Here is a 20,416-nt window from a genome sequence, read left to right on the forward strand (position 1 = left end):
TCCTGCATAGGTTTTTATTGTTAACCATGGCAACCACAATGTTGTGGGCGGGACTAAAACTTAAGTTATCAGGCGACAGACGATGTGTGAGCTGGCCTCTGAGCTAGCCTAGCCTAGCTACCATCGTTTTTATATTGTAGTCTATAGTAGCTCACCGGCTACTTTTTACACTCAAGAGGAGCCTTAATTAAATAGTTAAAAGGTTAGTCTACTGTAGCTACTGTACCTTACTAACGTAGTATGTTTGCAGACTAGTCGCTACAAGTACACTCACCTCAGTTATAGACTACATTAGCTAGTTTATAAGTTACAGTAGCTGGCCTTTGCTTTGTTTACAAACATAGAGCAGTAGTTGAACAAGAGTAAAGCTAACACAGAACAGACAGCAGCTAGCCAACTGAGATGCACGTTTGAGTGCCAAGCCCATACGACTGCATATCCTAATGCTGCAGGTTACCTGGCTTACCAAATTCATTTGAAATGCCAAGCACAATAGCTAGCCATCCAGCTCTGTCCATGAGTCAACCACATTATTTGTGGGGTTTAATTTTTCCTCATCTAAACAATCCCTATTGTTTGTTCATAGATGGTATATTCAGTAATGATAGTGGCATTTTTTGCAATGCACTTAATCCATGGGGAACCCTCCCACAAACACGTTGTTGAGGATCATTACATTGGTCACCAGCATAACCCTGAGCATGATATGGATGTCCTACTTGGAACGAAGGTTAGAAAAGACCATCCTCTAAATAATCGACTTCAACTTTAAAACTTGTAAGATGTAATGCTTTGTCTTTTTTCATACACTTAAGGATGAAGAGGAAATAAAGAAACTCACTCCATCTGAGCAGAGACAAAAAATGCTGGATATTGTGAAGATGATTGATAAAGATTCTGACAAGTATTTATCCCCAGGTAGAATTTAATATAATTTTTTTGTGTGTGTATATATATATATAATTAAATGTAGAGTCGGTTTCTTCTAACTATTGCATTACGTCACAGAGGAGATCACTCTATGGATCCAGCATGTCTACAGAAAATACGCTCTTGAAGATGCCGAGGAGCGCTTCCCAGAGTTTGACACAAACAACGATGGCATTGTGTCATGGGATGAATATAACATAGTTGTGCATGAACAAATCATTGACACAGATGAAGGCACTGTTCTGGACAATCCTGAAGAGGAGTCTCTCAGATTTGTATGATCACAGTTCCGGTAATGTTAGATGTTTGTTGTAAATGTTGTCAGTTGTGTTCAAAACTCAATGTTTTGTTGTTTTTTTTAGCTTCATATGAAGGAGAGGAGACGCTTTGACTTTGCTGATGTGGATGGCATGCCTGGCCTCAACGTTATTGAATTTCTTGCCTTCACACACCCATCTGAAGTTGATCACATGGCAGTAGGCATTGTTTCTACTCATCATATGTGTATTCAGTGGGATATCTACACTTCTTTATTACCCAAGTTATTTTAATTCATAGATTAAATGGGTATGAATAGCTTATGTAATTGTGCTTCTGAGCCCATATGAGGTAAGTTCTTTCTGGAACTATAGTAACACTGCCATGTGTAAAACCACTGAATAACTTCTCTTTTAGGACTTTGCCATTGAAGATGTGTTGAGTGAATATGACATTGATAAGGATGGATTCATCAGTCTAAGTGAATTCATTGGAGATGTCCGTAGTAATGGTAAGATGCAATAGAATGGTTGGATGTGTACAATGGCATTCTAAGTAAAAGTTTAGTTTGTGTCAAAAAAGTGTTTTAACTTAAACAGAGGACAGTGAGCCAACACAGTGGGAGATAGAAGAGACGGTACGTTTTCAGGACCTGTACGACCAGGACAGGGACGGCAAACTTAATAGGGAGGAGCAGCTTCGCTGGGTGGCCCCAAACAGCTACAGCTCAGCAAGAGAAGAGGTGAACCACCATCCAAGCCCTTTGAATTACATTTGCAACAGCTGCCTGCCTGTTTTACCTACCCCTCGATGCGTGCCGCATATATTTTAAGATCTGATGCTTCCTGTTGGGTTCTGTAGACTTGTAGTTGAGATGACACATTTATTTATATTGTGTATTTGAATGTATGTTCCATTTGATTAGATTATTGTTGACTCTACAATAATAGAATAAAGCTGAGACTAACAATTAAACTAACAATTAAATTAAATGCCATTTTGTCTTGATTAATTTGACCTCACTGCAATTTATAGGCAATTCACCTCATCAAAGAAATGGATCAAGATGATGATGGAAGACTCTCAGATACAGAAGTTTTGAATAAACAAGACATTTTCATGCATAGTGAAGTTACAGATTATGGAAGACAGCTGCACATATCACATGATGAATTGTGAAAGTCAATGTCAATTATATTTTTTGTATTTAAAATGTAATAGATTATTAGTAAGTAGACTAGTCTTAACATTACTAACTGTAGATAAATAAAGACAGTTGGTTTATTTATATTTTTTAAATTGCTATTGGTACCTTATGAAACCAAATGAATGTTATCTTAGATGGAGGTTGCATGTGGTAGCTGGGCACTTCCTCATTTGAGTCAAACTTGTGAATCATATGTACCACGTAAGGCTGAGGTTTCCTGTATGCTGTATTGTTCTGTTCATTAGTATCATCTCTAATTTTAACCAGTACGTTAGCAGTATGCAGTGCTGCTTACTGAAGTGAACGCACTTAACTAAAAGAAGAAACATTTCAAGTCATTGCTGAGATGACTCTACAGTTCAAAGATGCCTTTTGGGTGAGTTAACCAACCAACTGCTCTGATACATTGACTAGGAGGATTTCATCAAGACAAGGCTTTGAGTTTTTATAGATATCTGATGTTTATAGTGTATATAAAAGTATAGTGTATATGGTTTGAGGGTGATGCTTACCATAGCCATTTCAATACAATCTTTTGAAAAACTATCCAGTAATATGTGTGTCGTAGTGATATGTAGGCTTTTATATTGTTAGAAAATAATACCCGGAGCATAACATCTCATCTATGCAATAGAGAATATGAAAAAGTTTGCTTTAGATTTGTGAACCAATTGGGGGCTTTTAATCAAAATAAACGTAGTTAAAACACACCATTATGCAATATGGTGTCAATACACTTACACTTATCGTTGTGAATCTTTATTTCCTGCTCAAGTGCAAGCCCCAATGCTTCTCTTTTGCCTTTGATGTTTTGACTGTAATTGTTGTCTGAACAGTAATCTGCTGTGCAGCTGACTGCTTCTGGGTTTATTTGCATGGTATGTTCTGTTCAACGTTGTACGGTGGCACAGTGACTTGAATTGTTGCCTCACAGCAAGACTGGTTTTGGGTCAGATCTTCCTGGCTTTTCTGTGTGAGGTTTTCATGGGTTTTTAAATAACCCCAATAGAAAGAAAACACAGAAAAGATTGCTCATCTGCCCATGTCCCAGGCCAGGACATGTGTAAACACTTGAACTTGGTCCCCGGTCGCTTTGCTAAGACAGATTACTGTTTTTGTCTGCCCTTGGAGGAATAAAGATCAATAGGATGGGAAAAGGGCAAAGTCATTGTGTGTGTCACATTGCATGATCAATAAATGTGTCTTATCCCTTACTTGCTTTTACAAATGAAAATCAACACATGCCATGAGCTCCCATACCAGGGGCATAGGTTTCATTATACTGAAAATAACAAAACTGTCCCCCACACTGATTATTAAGAATATTAAATTCAATAGCTGTAGGCTTAGTGATACTCGTGATTATATTTAGTATGAAATGCCAATGAGCAAAATATACCAGTAGACCAATTCATTCCAGGAAATGTAAAACCATTATTGAAAACCACCTTGAAACTCACTTACAAATTGAGCAAAACTTCCTGTTCAAGCAAACTTCCCATAAGAGATGATTAAAGGGGGATTTTGATATGATCTACTGTTCCCAGGGAGTCGATTTCATCAGTAATGTGGGATATGAGGCCCTCACTCAAAGACTTTGTGAAGGTCGGCGTACTTGTAAAGACATTGAGGAACTCTTAAGGATGAGGTAAGGTTAATATATCAGTCAAATTAAGATGAGCATAATGTTTAATAAATGTGAACATACCTCTTTTGTGGTGGGTGGGGGGTTAGGGCATCTGCTGAGGAAAGATATGGCAAGGAGTTGGTGACTATTGCACGCAAGCCAGGAGGGCTCTGCGAGATAAGGTATGAATAAATATCCTTTTGTCTTTTGACACGATCAGAGCAAAATCAGACTATAATTTTTACAGTCTCTCTTGTGTCCTACAGCACTTTGAAACAATCCATCGATCAACTCAAAACTGGTAAGGAGAAAAGCACTCCCATTTTCCATATTTTCATAGTCCTTGTTTCAGACCAATTTGTTGTATCACTTTATGTTTTTCAGAGATAGAAAACATTGGGAATCTGCACTTACAGCTCTCTGGGATGTTGAAGGAGGAGGTAAAGAGGATGGAACTGTTCAGGGAGCGACAGAAAGATCAGAGAAAAAAGGTCAAACAATATAATCACATCCACTGTAATAAACTGAATGATCTCACAATGTATGTTAAAACCAACATGTAGTTTTTTTGTTTCAGTTTGAGGGAATCATGGAGAAGGTTCAGAAGACAAAAGTCTCTCTGTATAAGAAAACTATGGAGGTGAGTTGTAAGCTTATTATTCATTTGTGGTCCAACTTTTGGAATATGAGTGGAATGGAGTAAGTAGCAGTCAGTGGTGGGAATGATATGGCATGATATGTATGGGGCAAACACATTGCAGTTTAATTTGGAAAAGTGATGGCAGGTTTACATTCTACACCAAAGTGGTTTTTGGTTTACTTTTAGATAACCTATTGTAATATGTATTAAGTTTAAGAGAGTTGACTGAGAGACTTTACCCACATATGGCAAAGGAAGCAGGAGAACCTCTGAAACATTGTGAAACTCAGGAAGTCGTTCTTGGTATTTCTTAGTAGTGCACATGCAGCAGCCCTTCGTTACACTCTCTTCCTCCTCAGGCATCCACTTCCTGTATAAACTGCATGACGTTTATTGAGTTGAAAAGCATATACATGAGCTGTCATATACAGAAAAGCTACAGTATTAAAATGTGTTTTTATTTACTAATCGAATAAGGTATTGCAGTCATACAAACTTGAGATTTGTTTTGTACACATTTATTTTCCTTCCAGTGTAAGAGGTTCTATGATCAGCGATGCAAAGAAGCTGATGATGCCGAGCAGGTTGCTGAGAAGATGGGTAGTACAGCGACAGCTACACCTAAACAGACAGAGAGGGTAAATTACACATATCCAAGAACTGTTACAATTCATACAATGTTTTTTTTTCTGGTAAGTAAGTATTGCATATGCCTGCCTGTTGAAATTCACTGTTATGCCATTTATAGAGTCCTTGTGTTTCCATTATCAAAAGTTGCCACTGGTTTCCACCATTTTATGCAATTTGTGTGTGATTATGACAGTTATCGGTCTTCCCTTTCAGTTGCACAATAAAGCAAAGCAGTGCAGGGAGGCTGCAACAGAGGCAGGTAAGGGTATCTGAGTAATGTGGCTGTACAGTATTGTAAAATATATCCTCAGAGGACAGGTGCTAAATACAAAATATACTTGTAATAATATTTGGTGTTCTACACAAAAACCACATTATAATGTCACCAAAGTTTACTTTGGTCATGCAGTCAAGGTCACAGTGGTTTTGTTGACTTCCTCTTTTATTGAATAAAGATCCAATGTGCAAATTTGAAAGGGCAAAGAGAGTGCTACCTTTCATTACCACCTATGACGTAATGAATGTGAAAGGAAGAAGGTAACAAAAATGTCACAATTTTTACTTTTGTCTGCAGAGAAGCAGTACATTTCAAATGTAGAACAACTTGACAAGATTCGTCAAGAGTGGGAATCCACACACACAAGCACATGTGAGGTACAAACACTACTGCTGCAGCCCTTCTCTTTATCTTCATATGTATCAGAATATTTGACTTTTCACTTATGAAGTTCTCCACTGCTGTTCACTGTTCAGATGTAGTGCTCTAATGGTTCTGCATAACCTGACTATAAGATCATGGTGAAGATATGACAGAATAGTACACATTTTTATATCAATCATTAGTTAACACGGACATAACAAGATTAGATACACGTTAACAGTGACATTATGATAAATGAACCTTTACCTTTCATTTACCTTGATTTAGCTTATCCATACAGGGTCCATCCTTAGTCATAAAGTGAATGTTTGGGTTACAGGTGTTTCAGCAGCAGGAAGAAGATCGTATCAACATAATCAGGAACGCCATGTGGGTGCACTGTAACCATTTCTCCATGCAATGTGTCAAAGATGATGAGGTTGGTTAAGTCTAACTTGAACTGTTTCACAAAACTGATAACACACATGCCATCAATTAATGTCAAATTGTAAGTACAATCGTGGATAAACTGTTAATAACCAAGTAAGTTATAAGTAAGTTATAAAGTAACGGACGGTATTGGTATAAATGTACTGGTGATTAGGTTAATGACAGACTGTGGAAAAGTTATGTTTGCATAATGCTTGTGCTTTCAGTGTTTTGAAAAAGTTCGGAAAACACTAGAACTGTGTGATATCACTGCAGACAACAACTCCTTTGTTGAAATTAAAAGCACCGGCTCAAATCCCCCAGGTAGCCACCTGAGTTTTGATATTCCATTTTTTGCATTTTCAAATTATTCCAGGTTTCATTCACACCGATAATTAACATCCTTACTATTATTACTGTCCAGATTGAGAACATGTGTACAGTGTGTTTGCATCAATTCTTGTCATATCTAAAATTAACTCTGCTGAGTTCCAATGGTTTCTTTCTAGCACCCATACTGTTTCAGAACTACTATGCGAGGGAATCAACTTCAGACACCAATGGTAGCACCCGTTTTGTCGAGGGAGTCATGAAGAGGTTGGTACTACTCAGATATGCAAAACAGTAGAATTTACTCAAAACAAATCTAGTTTCCCGTGTTGTTGCCCTGGAAACTCTGTGACAGGTGTTTAAAGATGGGTGCAGCCTAATCACCCTATCTTTGTGTATTATTTGAGCAATAATTAAATATGGGTTTGGTACTGTACAAATTAAATAACGTTTATGGTAATCATTCTCCTTTCACACTTAACAGGTTTTCAAATCTCCTCCAAGGAAACTGCTCTACTGGCTCTAAAACAAACATTGATGATTGTGTCCAGGCACCAGTGCCACCTACTGGTATGTACTTGCATGGACTCAGATGACAAAATCTTCTCCAAAAGTTCTATGAACGAACCTTGAGTTATGTCTACAGGAAACTTTATGAACAGAGAAAAAGTTATGTCATACAGTCATTTCTGTATTTCTTGTTGACAGAGTCAACACACTCTCCCAGGTCTTAGTCCGTTCTCGGAATCTTGTGTGAGGTTGCAATCTTCCTGACTCAGTACACTACATGAATTTGAACTCCCTCCCTTGTGTGTAACTCCTAGCTGATGCATCAGATGGCGTGTACGCCTCCATCCCTGGATTTCCGCATGACCAGCCGAGCAACTTAGAGAAAACTGAGTACCAGGCTCTGTATGACTATGTGGCTCAGGTTCGAAAGATTTCTGTCCTCTTATTCCCAATACAACTTAAAGAATATGAAAGGGGATTGATTGCAAGATGACAACAGATATTTTTCAAAATACAATTGTTATGTAGTATACACATGTAATGCATATTTCCCATCACAAGCTACAGTAAGCCCCCATCCATCTCCATTTTTAGGGTGACGATGAGCTCACACTCTCTGCAGGGGAGACAGTAATGGTTCTGGACCAGGGTGTTGATGGCTGGTGGACAGTGAAGAGGAATAACAAGTCTGGACTCGTGCCTGGGTCCTACCTGGCCAGACACTTGACATATGACTGAAATGCTTCGTAGCACCATGCTCTCTACTTACTGTCCAACTTCTCGCTATTATTTGGTTTATCCATGCTCCTCCTTATTAATGCCTCATAGTTACTTGGGGTTTCATCCTACTGTTTATGCTTAGCAATCTGGAACACTTAACAAAGCTTTATAGACACGGATAGACACATTATTTATTGTTGAGGAAAAAGGCATGCACTTCACTTTCCCTTCAAGTCTAAGTTAGGCACTACATGTTTGTGTTGAGGGATCATCTAAGCTGAATAAAATAGGTTTCACACATGGCTCCCGAGACTATTCAAGTGCAGTAATATTGAATGACCTTGTTTGTTCAAGCTACTCGTGAATACTTTTAGTTTTGAATTTGCTTGATGAAGTAAAACAACTATTCAAATTAAAGATTAATTGCATTACCTACTTACTGTAGAGTATCTCCAAGGGGTACACTGTAGTAACCTCAGAACTACACAGCTGTCTCCACACACAGTTTTTGATGTCCGTGCACAGTAAGCAGTCACCTAATTGTGTGGAAGGTAGACTGATCTATTCAGGTCCTGCCAGAGTATCTGGTTACACTGCAGCAGAAAATGGGGATGTGCCATCCAGTAGCGCAACCTAATGTAGGGAAATGTGTTGCACTAAATTATTATACAGCAGTGTGAGTAATATATAATAATGTAATCCGGGTGTCGGTGTGTAATACATATAACTTAGTCTGACCTTCCACTTCTCTCCTTGGAAAGTCAAACTTTAACACACAGCAACTTGACCCTGACAAAAGCACTTGGACAGCAATTGTTTGCGCGTAAACGAAGTTTGTGTCAAAGACTATACAAACAACAGTCATTGTTACACTCCTCTGTGTCTACATATTGCAAAAAATGACAATGCACCATAAGTACTGTATGGAAGACTTTTCTCCAGTCTATTCACATTATTAAGCATTTAAGTCAGTGTGTGGCTACATGTTTGCCCCTTCAAAATGTACATGTTGAAATGCCTAAATTCTTAACAGGCCAACAACTTTATTTAGACTGATGTTTGTTCCACTGTTTCTTAAGAGACATTGCTAGTTAAGGGTAATGTTTATAAAGAAGTTTGGGGAGTATAGGGCAACTTTTCACACATAATCTATAACTACAGAATACATATAGGTTTTAAGTATAAATAACTGCAAAGCCATAGATATATTACATACATGAGAAATGCAAGAATACCATCATGATCACCCCCCCCCCACCCTCACCGCAAACTTGAAGGAACACTTATTTATGGAAAGAAATGACATGGAACTAATATTTATGACCCTCAAAGAAATGACCAAGAGCTTTTAGAAAAACAACAGCAACTTATAAAGCATGTAAATACATGATTAAGTTTTCACTCACCATTAGTGTACCAATGGCTTCTTACACAGTATGAGCCGTGTAAGCAGCTTCTCAATATATAATGAAAGCATGTTACAGTAGATAACATGCTGCCTCCCCCAACAAGGTTTGGAGTTGCAGTTGTGTATATGAAGAAATCAAGATGTGTCTTTTTTATGCATATGTCGCCCCCGTAATGAGTAGTTCATAGATGGGATCACGGCCCCTACGACACAGGACCACACACGAACACAGCATCCCCAGCATCTAGGAGGAGAACATCAAAGGGAACAAACCATGACTATGCAGTGTTCACCGCATCTCAGGTGAATCATCAAAAGTACAAAAAGTTGACTTCCTGCAGAAACCTGCTCGCTACTCTCACTTTTTTGGTCTGACCACAGAGCAATGACAAAATGGAACTCGGAATGAATGGTACAGCTTCCAAGTTTCAAATGTTCTGTTAACAGAATTACTACAAACTAGCTAACTATTACAATCCAGACTGGTGCTTCAGCATGACTAAATATATAACAAAATGACACAGCAATTTAATATACTTGTGTTCATACAGCAGTGACACTGTCATTTTTATGAAAATAACACAGGATATAGATTAAAGAGGATTAAATATGATAGTACCTGAATGGCAGCAAACATCAATGCAGCCAAGATTACATACATCATGATCTCCTTCAATTTGTCCGTAACCAGGGCTTCACATCCCTGCAGAAACAAGATGAACACAATGTTGATCGCAGTTGTGTGAGAAAATATCTTGTATGTTATGCAGAAGAAAATATGTATTAGATCAAGTGGAACCTCCTGGTAAAGATCCCCGGGACGTGTGAGGGAGCCTGTGCAGTTCTTGATGTTAGGTTGACAACAGCTCACTGGCACACTGTTGTTTCTGGACTCATTGAACCAGCGTGTATCCCTCCAATCTGAGTAACTGTGAATCCCACAGCAGTGGAGCTGAAATGCCCCCACACACCCCCAAACAACAAAGGCATGTTTACAAGACAAGGGTGGGAAATTTGCCTGCCACCCAACGCTTTTTGCAGTATCTTATTTGTTTGTTAAAGTGAATTAATATATGTTTTAAAAGTGTTTTAAGTTACAATGAATCACTTAAACGGTTAGACAACTGTGCGAGTGGTGTAATTAAGACATTTAAAATGCTTAAATTGTATACAAAATTGGCAGAAAAAAACAATTTGTCCTAATTCTCCACATTACTCCTACCTGTCTTTGCACATAGTCAATTGCACGACTTGGGGCATCAGAGTTTGTACCATTGTATTCACTATATACCTTCTTGATGGAGGTATTGACTTCATCTTCAACCTGGAATGAAGAGTGCTGTGTTAAATCTAAGTCAAACTTTAATTTCACATTTTTTTGGTCCTCATAGTAAATACACATTTTAGTAGGTCAAGTAGGCCTGTGTTTGATTGGCTTACCTTTGCTCTGTAAATATAACCAAGCACCACCACAGCCACTTCTGTCACAAACACCAACATGAGAATGATGACAAACTGTGGAATAAAACTAAATCATTAATCTTCTGGAAGAAAGTCCCTTTTGGACACTACACTCCAATTGGATACAAAAGTCAATCAAGTTGTCAAACCCTGTTCTTATCAATTGCGAGCCTTGGTGAAAATTAAGTTTTTTTACCATGCCTGTACTTTCACCATGCTTGGCTACTGTAACTCTGTACCTGGGGCTTAGCCATTTAGCTCGCCTTCAGATGGCTAAGAATGCAGCTGCTAGAGTTTCAACAGGGACCTGAAACTGCAACCAGGGGTGGTCTGGCCATTGGGGATACCGGGAGAATCCCCGGTGGGCCGACGGGGTTGGGAGGGACCAAATTACCGGCCCACTTCCAGTACCAACCAGCCCTCTGACATCGCCAGCATCTCATATTATTTCACTTGTCGCAGCTTGAATACGTATACATTGCTCTAAGACCTTTTGTAGTCTTGAAACACTGACTGAGCTTTATACTGCTTCTCGCAATCTGTATTTCGAAAATGTTCTGACGTGTCTTCTGAAATGTGTTCTCACGGACTTCGGAAGTTTAACGTAAGAAATTAAACATATATGATGTAATCATCCAAAATAATGCTAAGTGTATGGGTATTTTTCCTAATACGCCAATGACTGGTCGATACGTGCGATGCATTGAGTGTACAACGCACCGTGTTGAGTGGGCCGCGCGCCGTTTACTGAGTGGGCCGGTCTGACGGTATAACTCCCGGGCCACTTTTTTCCCCCCAGTATGTCCCTGGCTGCAACAACAAATCGATTAAATCTATTATCGATTATTAAAAGCGTTGGCAACGAATATCATTATCAATTCGTTGTGTCGCGCGATTATTACGCCACTCAATATGTCGCAGAGATGTTTGAGTGTTAAAAAAAAAAGTTTAGTTCAGCATGGAGCGGAGGTAGAGGAAAGGCCATCAGAGAGATGTTGTTGAGTAGCCTGGCTTCCAGGCCAACTTAGCCCCACCAACAACAACAATTTGGTCGGGAAGTTGTGTCTGGAGGGGTTGGTATTGTAGCCTGGCTCTGCCCTCCTACATACTTCCGCTCAATTTGGATTTTGCTTCTGTACTAGGTCTGGGAGCTCGGCTCTGAAGTCGGTTTCCAGAAACAATTTTTTTTTTTTGGTCCAATCAGCGAACAGAGGGAGTGGCTGAGAATTATGACGTTAATGTCTAAACTTGTTTGAGTAGTTCAGTAATGGCGGCGGAAAAAGATGCGAGCAAAACTATTCTGCGGTTGTGGCAACGCTGCCGAATATAGGTTAAAGCTGGAGCAAGAACATTCCTTGCTGAGTTTTGTTGGTGGCCATGATGTTGTGGCCCTCCTCCCCACGGGGTTCTGGAAAAGTTTGATTTTCCAGCACCGGCAGCTAGCTCCGTTACAGTAGTGGTGAAGGAGTTGGCTACGGCGAACGCTTGCGATTGGTTATGGCAAATCAGAGTGGCTCTGGGCGGATCCAATAGTTTTAAACTTCAGAGGACCCGCCTTCAAGGAAGTTAACGTTTGTCAATCGAGAGATCCCAGACCCTCTGTACAAATGAAATGTACGAGGGTCTGGTTAGAACCAGGCTACTCGTATTGGGGACCAACTATATAAAACCAGGAGCTGGGCGGACCAATGAAATTGCCAGTGCGGGCTTTATACGATGATGGACAGATGATCAACAGTAACGTAATCAACAACGTCACGAAAGAGCGCTTGGGTTGAATTTGTTTTCAACAAACAACATATTACGTTGCTATGATTGGTTGTATGTCTATCCAATTGAGAGAAGAGGCATTTGTTTAACGAGTTTGGTGGAAACATGCCCCATAGTCACAGCTCAATGGAGAGTTATCAGACTCATATTCTGACTAGAATTATGAGTATGACAACATCAGGCTAGTTGTTGAGTAACGTTGTTCTGAAACACAGGGCGGAGGCATAAGAAATCAGTACGACCGAAGTCATCCATGGTGTGGGAGCATTTCACACTAAATACATCGAAACAGTGGGTTAATTGACCAAGGTGAAGTTAGTTTTATATTCGACATTCGTCTCACATTCGGAAGACGATATTTTGCAGCATTGTGTTAGGGACCGGGTGAGAACAACCCATACCATTTTGAAAAATACTTGTATAATATTTTTAGGAATATAAAACCTCAGACACCAGAGTATCTTAACAATGTCTGGTATACTTCCACAGCCTTTACTTTTTCCAATTAAGTTTCAAATAAAATGATAGAAAATCACTTATCTTTGAAAATAGCTTAATCTTTGAAAATAGCTTAATCCTCGCAAATCTGATTTTTTTTCAAAATTGTGTCAAAATCTCAAATATACACCAGATTATTCTAATAAAGTCTGGCCTACTTCCACAAACTTTCAATTTTCAATACAGTTTTAAACAACTCAAATATATTGCTCATATTGGAAAAGAGCATTAAATCCACCCTAATAATAATAATAATAACTTATTCAAAATTGTGTGCCTGTTCGTGCATATTCTGAAGATTTCAGAATCTCAGTCAGTTCTGTTTTTGAATTGTAAATGTATGCGTTTGGTTTTTTTATCCGATTCATTGAAAAAATAATCGACAGATTGATCAATTATTAAAATAATCGTTAGTTGCAGCCCTCGATCATATCACCTGTCCTACAGTCTCTACACTGACTCCTTGTTCGCTATAGAATTTTTTCTAAGTGCTCTTACTGTTTTTTGAATCACAAAACCACTTAGCACTATTATACCCTCTCTGACCTTCTGATAGAGCACCACCCCATGAGAGCTCTTAAATCTGCCGATCAAAGCCCTTTCCATGTTCGTAAGTCTAGGGGTGAATGGGCTTTTGCAGGTGCTCCTAAAATCTGGAACAGCCTGTCGATCCCCCACACTACCCATTTTTTTAAACTAATCTAAATCATTTCTATTTGATCTGGCCTACAATATGTGATGTATATGTTTTTTTTTTTTCATGTGTAACCTGGGCTTGTCTATGTGCACTTGATGACAACCCCATGTTTTAACCCTTGTGCTGTTGACAACAACCCATCGTTGTGCTACGACAACCAATACAAAAATAAGAAGCTTTTTCTTTCAACCTTTACGCTGTGAGGGGTGTGAGACAGCCCGACAGTTAAAAGAAAATGCCTTACTTTATTTTAGTATGAGGTAAAGTTGTAGCTACACCTGGGGGGGGGGGGTCACAATGACTGAAGGGTCACAATGACCCGAAGATACAGCACATTGGTCAATGATAGTTGTTTTTAATAATGCTCTATAAATAATACATTTATTGATTGATTGAAGGTGTTCAGTAGGAAAAAGTCTAGCATTCCCTGCACAAATCCAAGCAATAGTCTTTTTTCTAGAAGGATTCAAATTGTTCATTTCAAATTAACCTAATCTGTATTTTCCACCAAGAAGGGCTAGAGTATTGAATATGAATCTATAGTACATAACGAGGGGCAATAATCTACTGACCGTAGCTAGCCCACAGCGACTCTCTCGTACGGTGGCACAGCAACCTATAAGGCCGATGATGAACAGGAGAGCTCCAACTGCAATTATAACCACAGCCGGAATAAGGGTATACACATCCTCAAAGAAGTGGTCGTAGTCATCGTATGTGATAAACACATAGGCCCCAATATAGCACAGTATTCCAGCAGCAGCCTATGGGGAGAAATGAAACAGCAGTGTTGGAACTTAAAGCACATTCTGAAAAAGGAAATTTACCACTGCACGTTTGATAAGAGTTGGTGGACACATAACTACACAATAATGATAATAATAATAATGTATATTATTAGTATAATATGGTTAAGGTCACGAATAGCAAATACTAAAACCACCCAATTAAAGTGAAATACCCTGAATTGAATCTCGTTTACTTAAGTCAAAGCAATGTGATATATTTAGATATAGGTCATGCCACATGGCTTACTGGAAGATCTTCGGTCAGCATATATTCTTAAAACCGGGCTCAAATGTAACAAAGCATGTGTTACAGTGAGGTTTGAGTTTAAATAGATCAAATCATTCCCCAGGAGCTCAACATGTTGTAATCTGTTTAGGTTGATAAACGCAATAAACTAAACCGCGATACGGTCAAAAGTGCAACGGCAAGGTGGCCTTAAATCTCAGGGGATCACCCTTTCATTAGCCTACCTGAACCCCACTCAGCTCAAGTAACTGAACTTATTTATAAAATAATACAACACCGATACTATGATGTGGAATATAGCTAGCATAATACAGTAGGCCTACATGTGAGTTACGGTTAGGGTTCAAAACGATACGACATAGAAAGCTAGCTAGCCAGCTAGTGTCCGTCTGGTGCGTTTCATGACATGACTCTGGAACTCGTGTAGCCTAGCCTTCATAGTCCACTCGGCCCAGTTGCGCACTCGCCAGAGATCCATTTTTAGCTTACCCAAAATATAAGATTGAGAAAGACCAGCACCGTCTTCGATGAGGTGATTCCACACTGTCCCATGATTAAGACAGATATTCTTTCGAATCAGTAATGTGATTTGGAAAATGTCCGGCTATAGTCTACCTGTCGTAACCCATGCCTCACTGTTGTTGAAACGCCACCGCAACATCACAGCAGCAACACAGCCAGAGAAAGTCAGGTGACCTGGTTTTGAGCGCATAGTACCCTGCGCAGCAACATTTTTTTTTTTTTTATGGCATAAAGGCAGAAATACAATCAGAGAGTATACAAAAACACATAAGAATGCAACAATGCAAGGTGATACAGCACAAATCATACAAAGGCCTTCTAAAAAGTGGGCTACAGACATCAATTTTTTGACAGCTTTCTCATACACTATGAGTACAAAATGGTTTGAATGTATAATTCTAATTAATTCTTTGTAAAAGATGAAAAAAAGTGAGGTTTTCTATTAGTTTATTTGCTTCGATTAATGTGATATTTGGTCATCAATAACACAAAATTCACAAGATTTAAAAAAGTCCTTGTTTTGATTAAAAGCATGGAAACCAAACAACACATTCTCCCATAACAATACAAAATCAGCAAGAATATGGTCCACCACAAGTCTGCAAGTATCTTGCAAAAATGTATTTACACTTCAGTACAAAAACAAATTTGAGACAGTTTCTGGATGCTCACCACAGAAGCTACAGTTGGAATCAGTGTCCTTTTTATATTTATTTACCAACTAAAATTTAGTCCATGAGGAAACTTTGCATAATCTCCGTTTGAAACATTGAAGCATTTAAGTTTCTCAGTCATCTCACACAGGCTATGTTTACAACCGTGGAAAAAGTCAATAGAAGTTAAATATTCAACAGATATTAAAGATGCTCTAATGCAAATTCCATGATTTGCTTCTCAGTAGGCTACGTTATATCTGTGTGAAATTAGTTCCTGAAAGCATGTGCAAAGAAGAAAAAAAAAAAAAAAACTTTGCCGCACTGAAATGTGGAGTAACGGTGCGTTGGACCGTTGAACAGTTAATCTAACGTTTTCAGCTCAGGTTTTGTATACGCGGCGCCAATACCTGAACGATCAACGTCACAGCAACCGATCTACGTCAGATCACAGGCCCTGAATATGAGTACATTCCCCAAATGAAAACACTACCCCCAAATACGAGTCAACTCACCCCAAATAGGATGACTTGTCACCTCCCCCCAATACAAAGACATGCTCCCCCAAACGGGAAAATACATTACATATTTCAAAAACATTACACTAGGTGCGTTCGACATGGACTGACTTCATGCTGACTTGAAACAGTGAATTCTGGTAAGACATTTTGTCCGACTTGAGAAGGTGCCGAGGCTAGGTCACTGCAGCTTAGTTGGAGGCTTAGGTGTAGGTAGCACTTCCTGTTCCCATAGAAACTTGGGCCCTGATAACCAGTGAGTCGAAGAGATGTCTGCTGCATGAAGGTCCCTAGAGGCGTGGTTGGCTGGGTTTTGTGCTGTATCTTTGTAGTTCCATTGATGCCTGTAATCTCTCTTGAACACGGTTTGCCACAAACGCATGGAACCTCCGTGTCTCATTGTTTATATAAGCCAGCACTACTTGTAAGTCTGTCCAGAATAGTTCTTGGTCAATTTTCATCTCGAGTTCTGCCTTCAGCAAAACACTCATCCTGGCTGCGGTGACTGCGGCTGAGAGTTCCAGTCTTGGAATACTTGTGATTTTCGTAGGTGCAACCCTCGCCTTGGCCATTACAAGACTGCAATGAACCTTGTCCTTGTCATTTTTGTATCTCAGATAGGAATATGAACCATATCCAGACATCCCAAGACTCCCGGAAGGTCCGGGAGTCTCCCGCATTTCAATAGCGGCTCCCTGACGCCAGCAAATGCTATACAATCTCTCCCCGGAAATGAGTTTCTGCAACTTGGGATGTCTGCGTATCCTGTGTTACTGGCATCTGAGAAGTGGTGCAGTTCCAACCTAACAATTTTACCAAAGCTTTGTGGATGGTAACATCTGGATATGGCAACATCCTTTAAGCTCTTTAGACCATTCTTCCACTCCTCACCATAAACGCATGTTCTCAGGGGAGCGAAGGCACTAGCATGTACCACTATCTACTGACACATACCACTAGCTACCTTCACATACCACTAACTCCACTGGCACATACAAGGAGCCAGTAGAGGCACTGGCACGGACCACTAGCATCACTGGCATCAGTGGCGGTCCTAGCACATTGTGCCCCTAGGGCGAGTTCCCCCCATCCCCCCTTCAGTACACGGAACGAGGACTGCTACCACCTGGCGGCCGCCCCCCGACAACCCACGGAACGAGCATCGCTATTACCTGCCGGCGGCAAACAAAAATGCTGCACGGCACCGTCAGAGAATGTCTAATATAGAGAGAACTGCCACTCTCGGTAAACTTCCGGGTTCTGAACTGGTTGAAGTTCCATGTGAGGGCGCTAACGAGCGAGTGCAGAATGAATGGAGGTCTATGGAGCTATACCCCTCAATCCACTTTTCTCAGGATCATTTTTTGTCTAGTAATTTGATTTCTGAATTCAAAAGGGGACGCAAAAAAATACACTGCTGGCTGTTACATTTTTTTTAAGTCGCCTTTCTGTTCTAAAAAGCTTTTGAAAATGTAATTGACGTCATACACATCGTACGACCAGAGCTACTGCTTTACAGCAAGCTCTGGTCACTTACTTTTTTCTCTCAGGGCATGACAACACAGCTGACAGGTTAGGCTCTTCCTGTCAATACACATGCTAGAAAGAGTTTTGGCTTGCTAATGTTGTTGCTAATGGTGCTAATGCTCTGACATACTGATTCCGCTTCGGATGCCATCAAGCAAGAGCTCTGGTCATATCAGTCCTTCATTAACCAATCAGCATTCATTAGCAGAATGCTAGCGTGTTATAGGCAACAACGACTCACCCTGTAAGAAATCAAAAGGACATAAGTACTCGTTCATTCAACTTTCGACCTATAATCCATGTTGAACATGCAAAAACTACAATCAAATCTGAGATTTCTCAACGACAATCAGGTAAAAGAGACAAATTTAGCCGCTCCATAGACTCCCATACAACATGCACTCGCTCGCCATCACCCCCAGTGGAACTCTGGTGGAACTGCAACCAAATTCGGTACAATGGGGCTTAATAGGGAGTGGCAAGGCTCTCCTTAAACAGGCTCTGGCACCGTCTCAACAAGCAGGGGTGCCTGCAGCAGCCTGAAGGAGGCGCCAATATGCCAATTCCCCACAAACTGAAAGGATAAACTAGAGAGGGTACAATTTCTGGAGAAATTGGTGGGTGTGCTTGCTTGCTTCAGTTGCAGGTGGGTCCGTTTTCCCTTCTAGTGATATTTCAAGCATTTAGCCTACTCATATTGCATAATTCATTAAGAACACCCTTTGAAACAAGGAACCCCCTTTGAAACAAGCTACTGTAAAAACAACGTTGTCACTGGCAGTATTTCAGATGGAATTGCAATTCAAATAGTACCGTCTGCTAACTGAAAAAAAACATGGCTAATTCAAAAGCAGTTTGCTTGAGGTTAATGCGAGCGTGCAATGCACGCGAGCGAAATTTTGGGGCCTTTATTTGAGTGCATGATGTATTTTTGTCTCTTAATTTTTCAGCCCCACCCTTACGTTTCTTAGCATGGTTTTCCAAATTAATTATAAACATTTAAAATTGAAAGCATGCAGCCAAAGAACTCTCCACTTTTATTACTCATTTAAAAACTATTTGATCAATCGAATATAAAAGCATCATAGATGTACAGTAAAGTAACATCTAGCTGGCGTCAGTTATTTCAAATGCATAGATAATGTTTAACAGTAAAATCTAAATTTAGTTTGCAGCTAACATATTTGAGTGTGCTAAAATTAGCAATAACGTCAGCTAGTTCGAGGTGTATGCATAGGCTAACTATAAGTTAGCAATATATTTCCCGTATTTAACAATAATTAAAACATGGACTTACCTGAAAGTGATGCACGGGCATCATCTTGCAGTTTATTTCTTTTTCTGCCCCTGACTCCTGTTGTCTTTTTGAGGCCATTTTCGAAAAGTTTACCTAGCCTACTGTCAATGTTCGTCAGGCCACTGAGATAGAAAAGTCTTTCTATCTTTTGTAAGGGATAAGTAAGCAATAAGCCCCAAGAGGCCGTGGTTTGCGCTGATTTTAGAGTTGTTAGGCACGACGCGAAGCGGAGTTTTCGCCAGTATTGTTTCGCCATGAAGGGGCTTATTTCCCCGATAATGACCGGCATTCTATACGTTATCCCGCTTATTACACGGCTACTTGCCAACAAAAATAACTTAAGTGTGTCTTTTTACAATGTATTTGTTACCACTAATAGTTCGCCAAAGACGTTGAACTTCCTAGACTTTGAGCATTATTTTGACTTCAAATCAGCCGACGTTGCTAAGCAACAGAATACGCTGGGTTTTAAAAGTTACCGGACTACTTGTGGAGTGCTACAAAAGACGTGAATCCGAGGCAAAAAGGCCACTTCACTTGACAGCGGTCAAATATGCATAGCAACGGTCAAATATGAGAATTGTTCACCTCAGAACGTTGGGAAGCCCCATTCAAGTGAATGGAGCATTCTACAGCATAAGAACAGCCGTGTAATAAGACATAATAAAGTTTAGCTATAGCTGTGGCATTGAAGACAGTACTGTAGCCTACTACACTGCCAGTGGGCGAGCCAAGTCTGTGACTCTGAGGCTAACGTCAAAACAAGACGCAGTCTCACTCAAATTCCAAGTTTTACACAAATTACAAACTATAATGACCTGCTGGCTGTCTTCGCAATCGCCATATCTTTAAAACACTGCTGTCCATTTAGATGTAGAATTGACCCTGGTACAAAAGTAAGAAAATACAGTTCACTGAGTGTCAACAACACTGTTGTTGCTGCCGCAATCATCAATGGGGCCTAACAGGCTCTCACGTAGCAAACAAATCAACGTTTTTACAGCAATCTATATTAAAATCTCACCACCTGGCTGTTTTCACAATACTCATATCGTCATAACATTTCACTCTTTCAGTTTTTTCGTGCAAAATGTAACTATAAAATTAGC

The 20,416-nt window shown here is 39.8% G+C and overlaps 3 protein-coding genes across 4 annotated transcripts; 2 read left to right on the top strand and 1 right to left on the bottom strand.

Moving 5' to 3' along the window:
• Positions 1–44: 44 nt before the first annotated feature.
• rcn2 (reticulocalbin 2) lies at positions 45–3,135 on the top strand. Its single transcript, XM_084673166.1, has 8 exons — positions 45–202; positions 587–730; positions 816–918; positions 1,009–1,205; positions 1,293–1,406; positions 1,606–1,699; positions 1,788–1,930; positions 2,224–3,135. The coding sequence occupies exons 2-8, from the start codon at positions 587–589 to the stop codon at positions 2,365–2,367; spliced, it is 939 nt and encodes a 312-aa protein (XP_084529292.1). The 5' UTR covers positions 45–202; the 3' UTR covers positions 2,368–3,135.
• Positions 2,635–8,226, top strand: pstpip1a (proline-serine-threonine phosphatase interacting protein 1a). Its single transcript, XM_084673165.1, has 15 exons — positions 2,635–2,771; positions 3,943–4,043; positions 4,130–4,204; positions 4,289–4,323; positions 4,407–4,513; positions 4,600–4,662; positions 5,196–5,300; positions 5,506–5,551; positions 5,867–5,946; positions 6,273–6,371; positions 6,589–6,685; positions 6,871–6,958; positions 7,176–7,261; positions 7,516–7,622; positions 7,796–8,226. The coding sequence occupies exons 1-15, from the start codon at positions 2,742–2,744 to the stop codon at positions 7,937–7,939; spliced, it is 1,263 nt and encodes a 420-aa protein (XP_084529291.1). The 5' UTR covers positions 2,635–2,741; the 3' UTR covers positions 7,940–8,226.
• Positions 8,227–8,838: 612 nt separating this feature from the next.
• tspan3a (tetraspanin 3a) lies at positions 8,839–19,658 on the bottom strand. 2 transcript variants are annotated; one of them, XM_084673167.1, is made up of 7 exons: positions 19,308–19,658; positions 14,328–14,519; positions 10,770–10,844; positions 10,552–10,653; positions 10,129–10,281; positions 9,949–10,032; positions 8,839–9,573 (listed from the first exon to the last, which is right to left on the bottom strand). In XM_084673167.1, the coding sequence occupies exons 1-7, from the start codon at positions 19,383–19,385 to the stop codon at positions 9,481–9,483; spliced, it is 777 nt and encodes a 258-aa protein (XP_084529293.1). In that variant the 5' UTR covers positions 19,386–19,658; the 3' UTR covers positions 8,839–9,480. The 2 variants fall into 2 exon arrangements, with proteins under 2 accessions (XP_084529293.1, XP_084529294.1); XM_084673168.1 differs by lacking the exon at positions 19,308–19,658 and adding an exon at positions 15,280–15,471.
• Between the last annotated feature and the right edge of the window lie 758 nt (positions 19,659–20,416).

Source organism: Hypomesus nipponensis, chromosome 14 (assembly GCF_054491055.1).
Source record: "Hypomesus nipponensis isolate SF chromosome 14, ASM5449105v1, whole genome shotgun sequence".
Classification (NCBI taxonomy): domain Eukaryota; kingdom Metazoa; phylum Chordata; class Actinopteri; order Osmeriformes; family Osmeridae; genus Hypomesus; species Hypomesus nipponensis.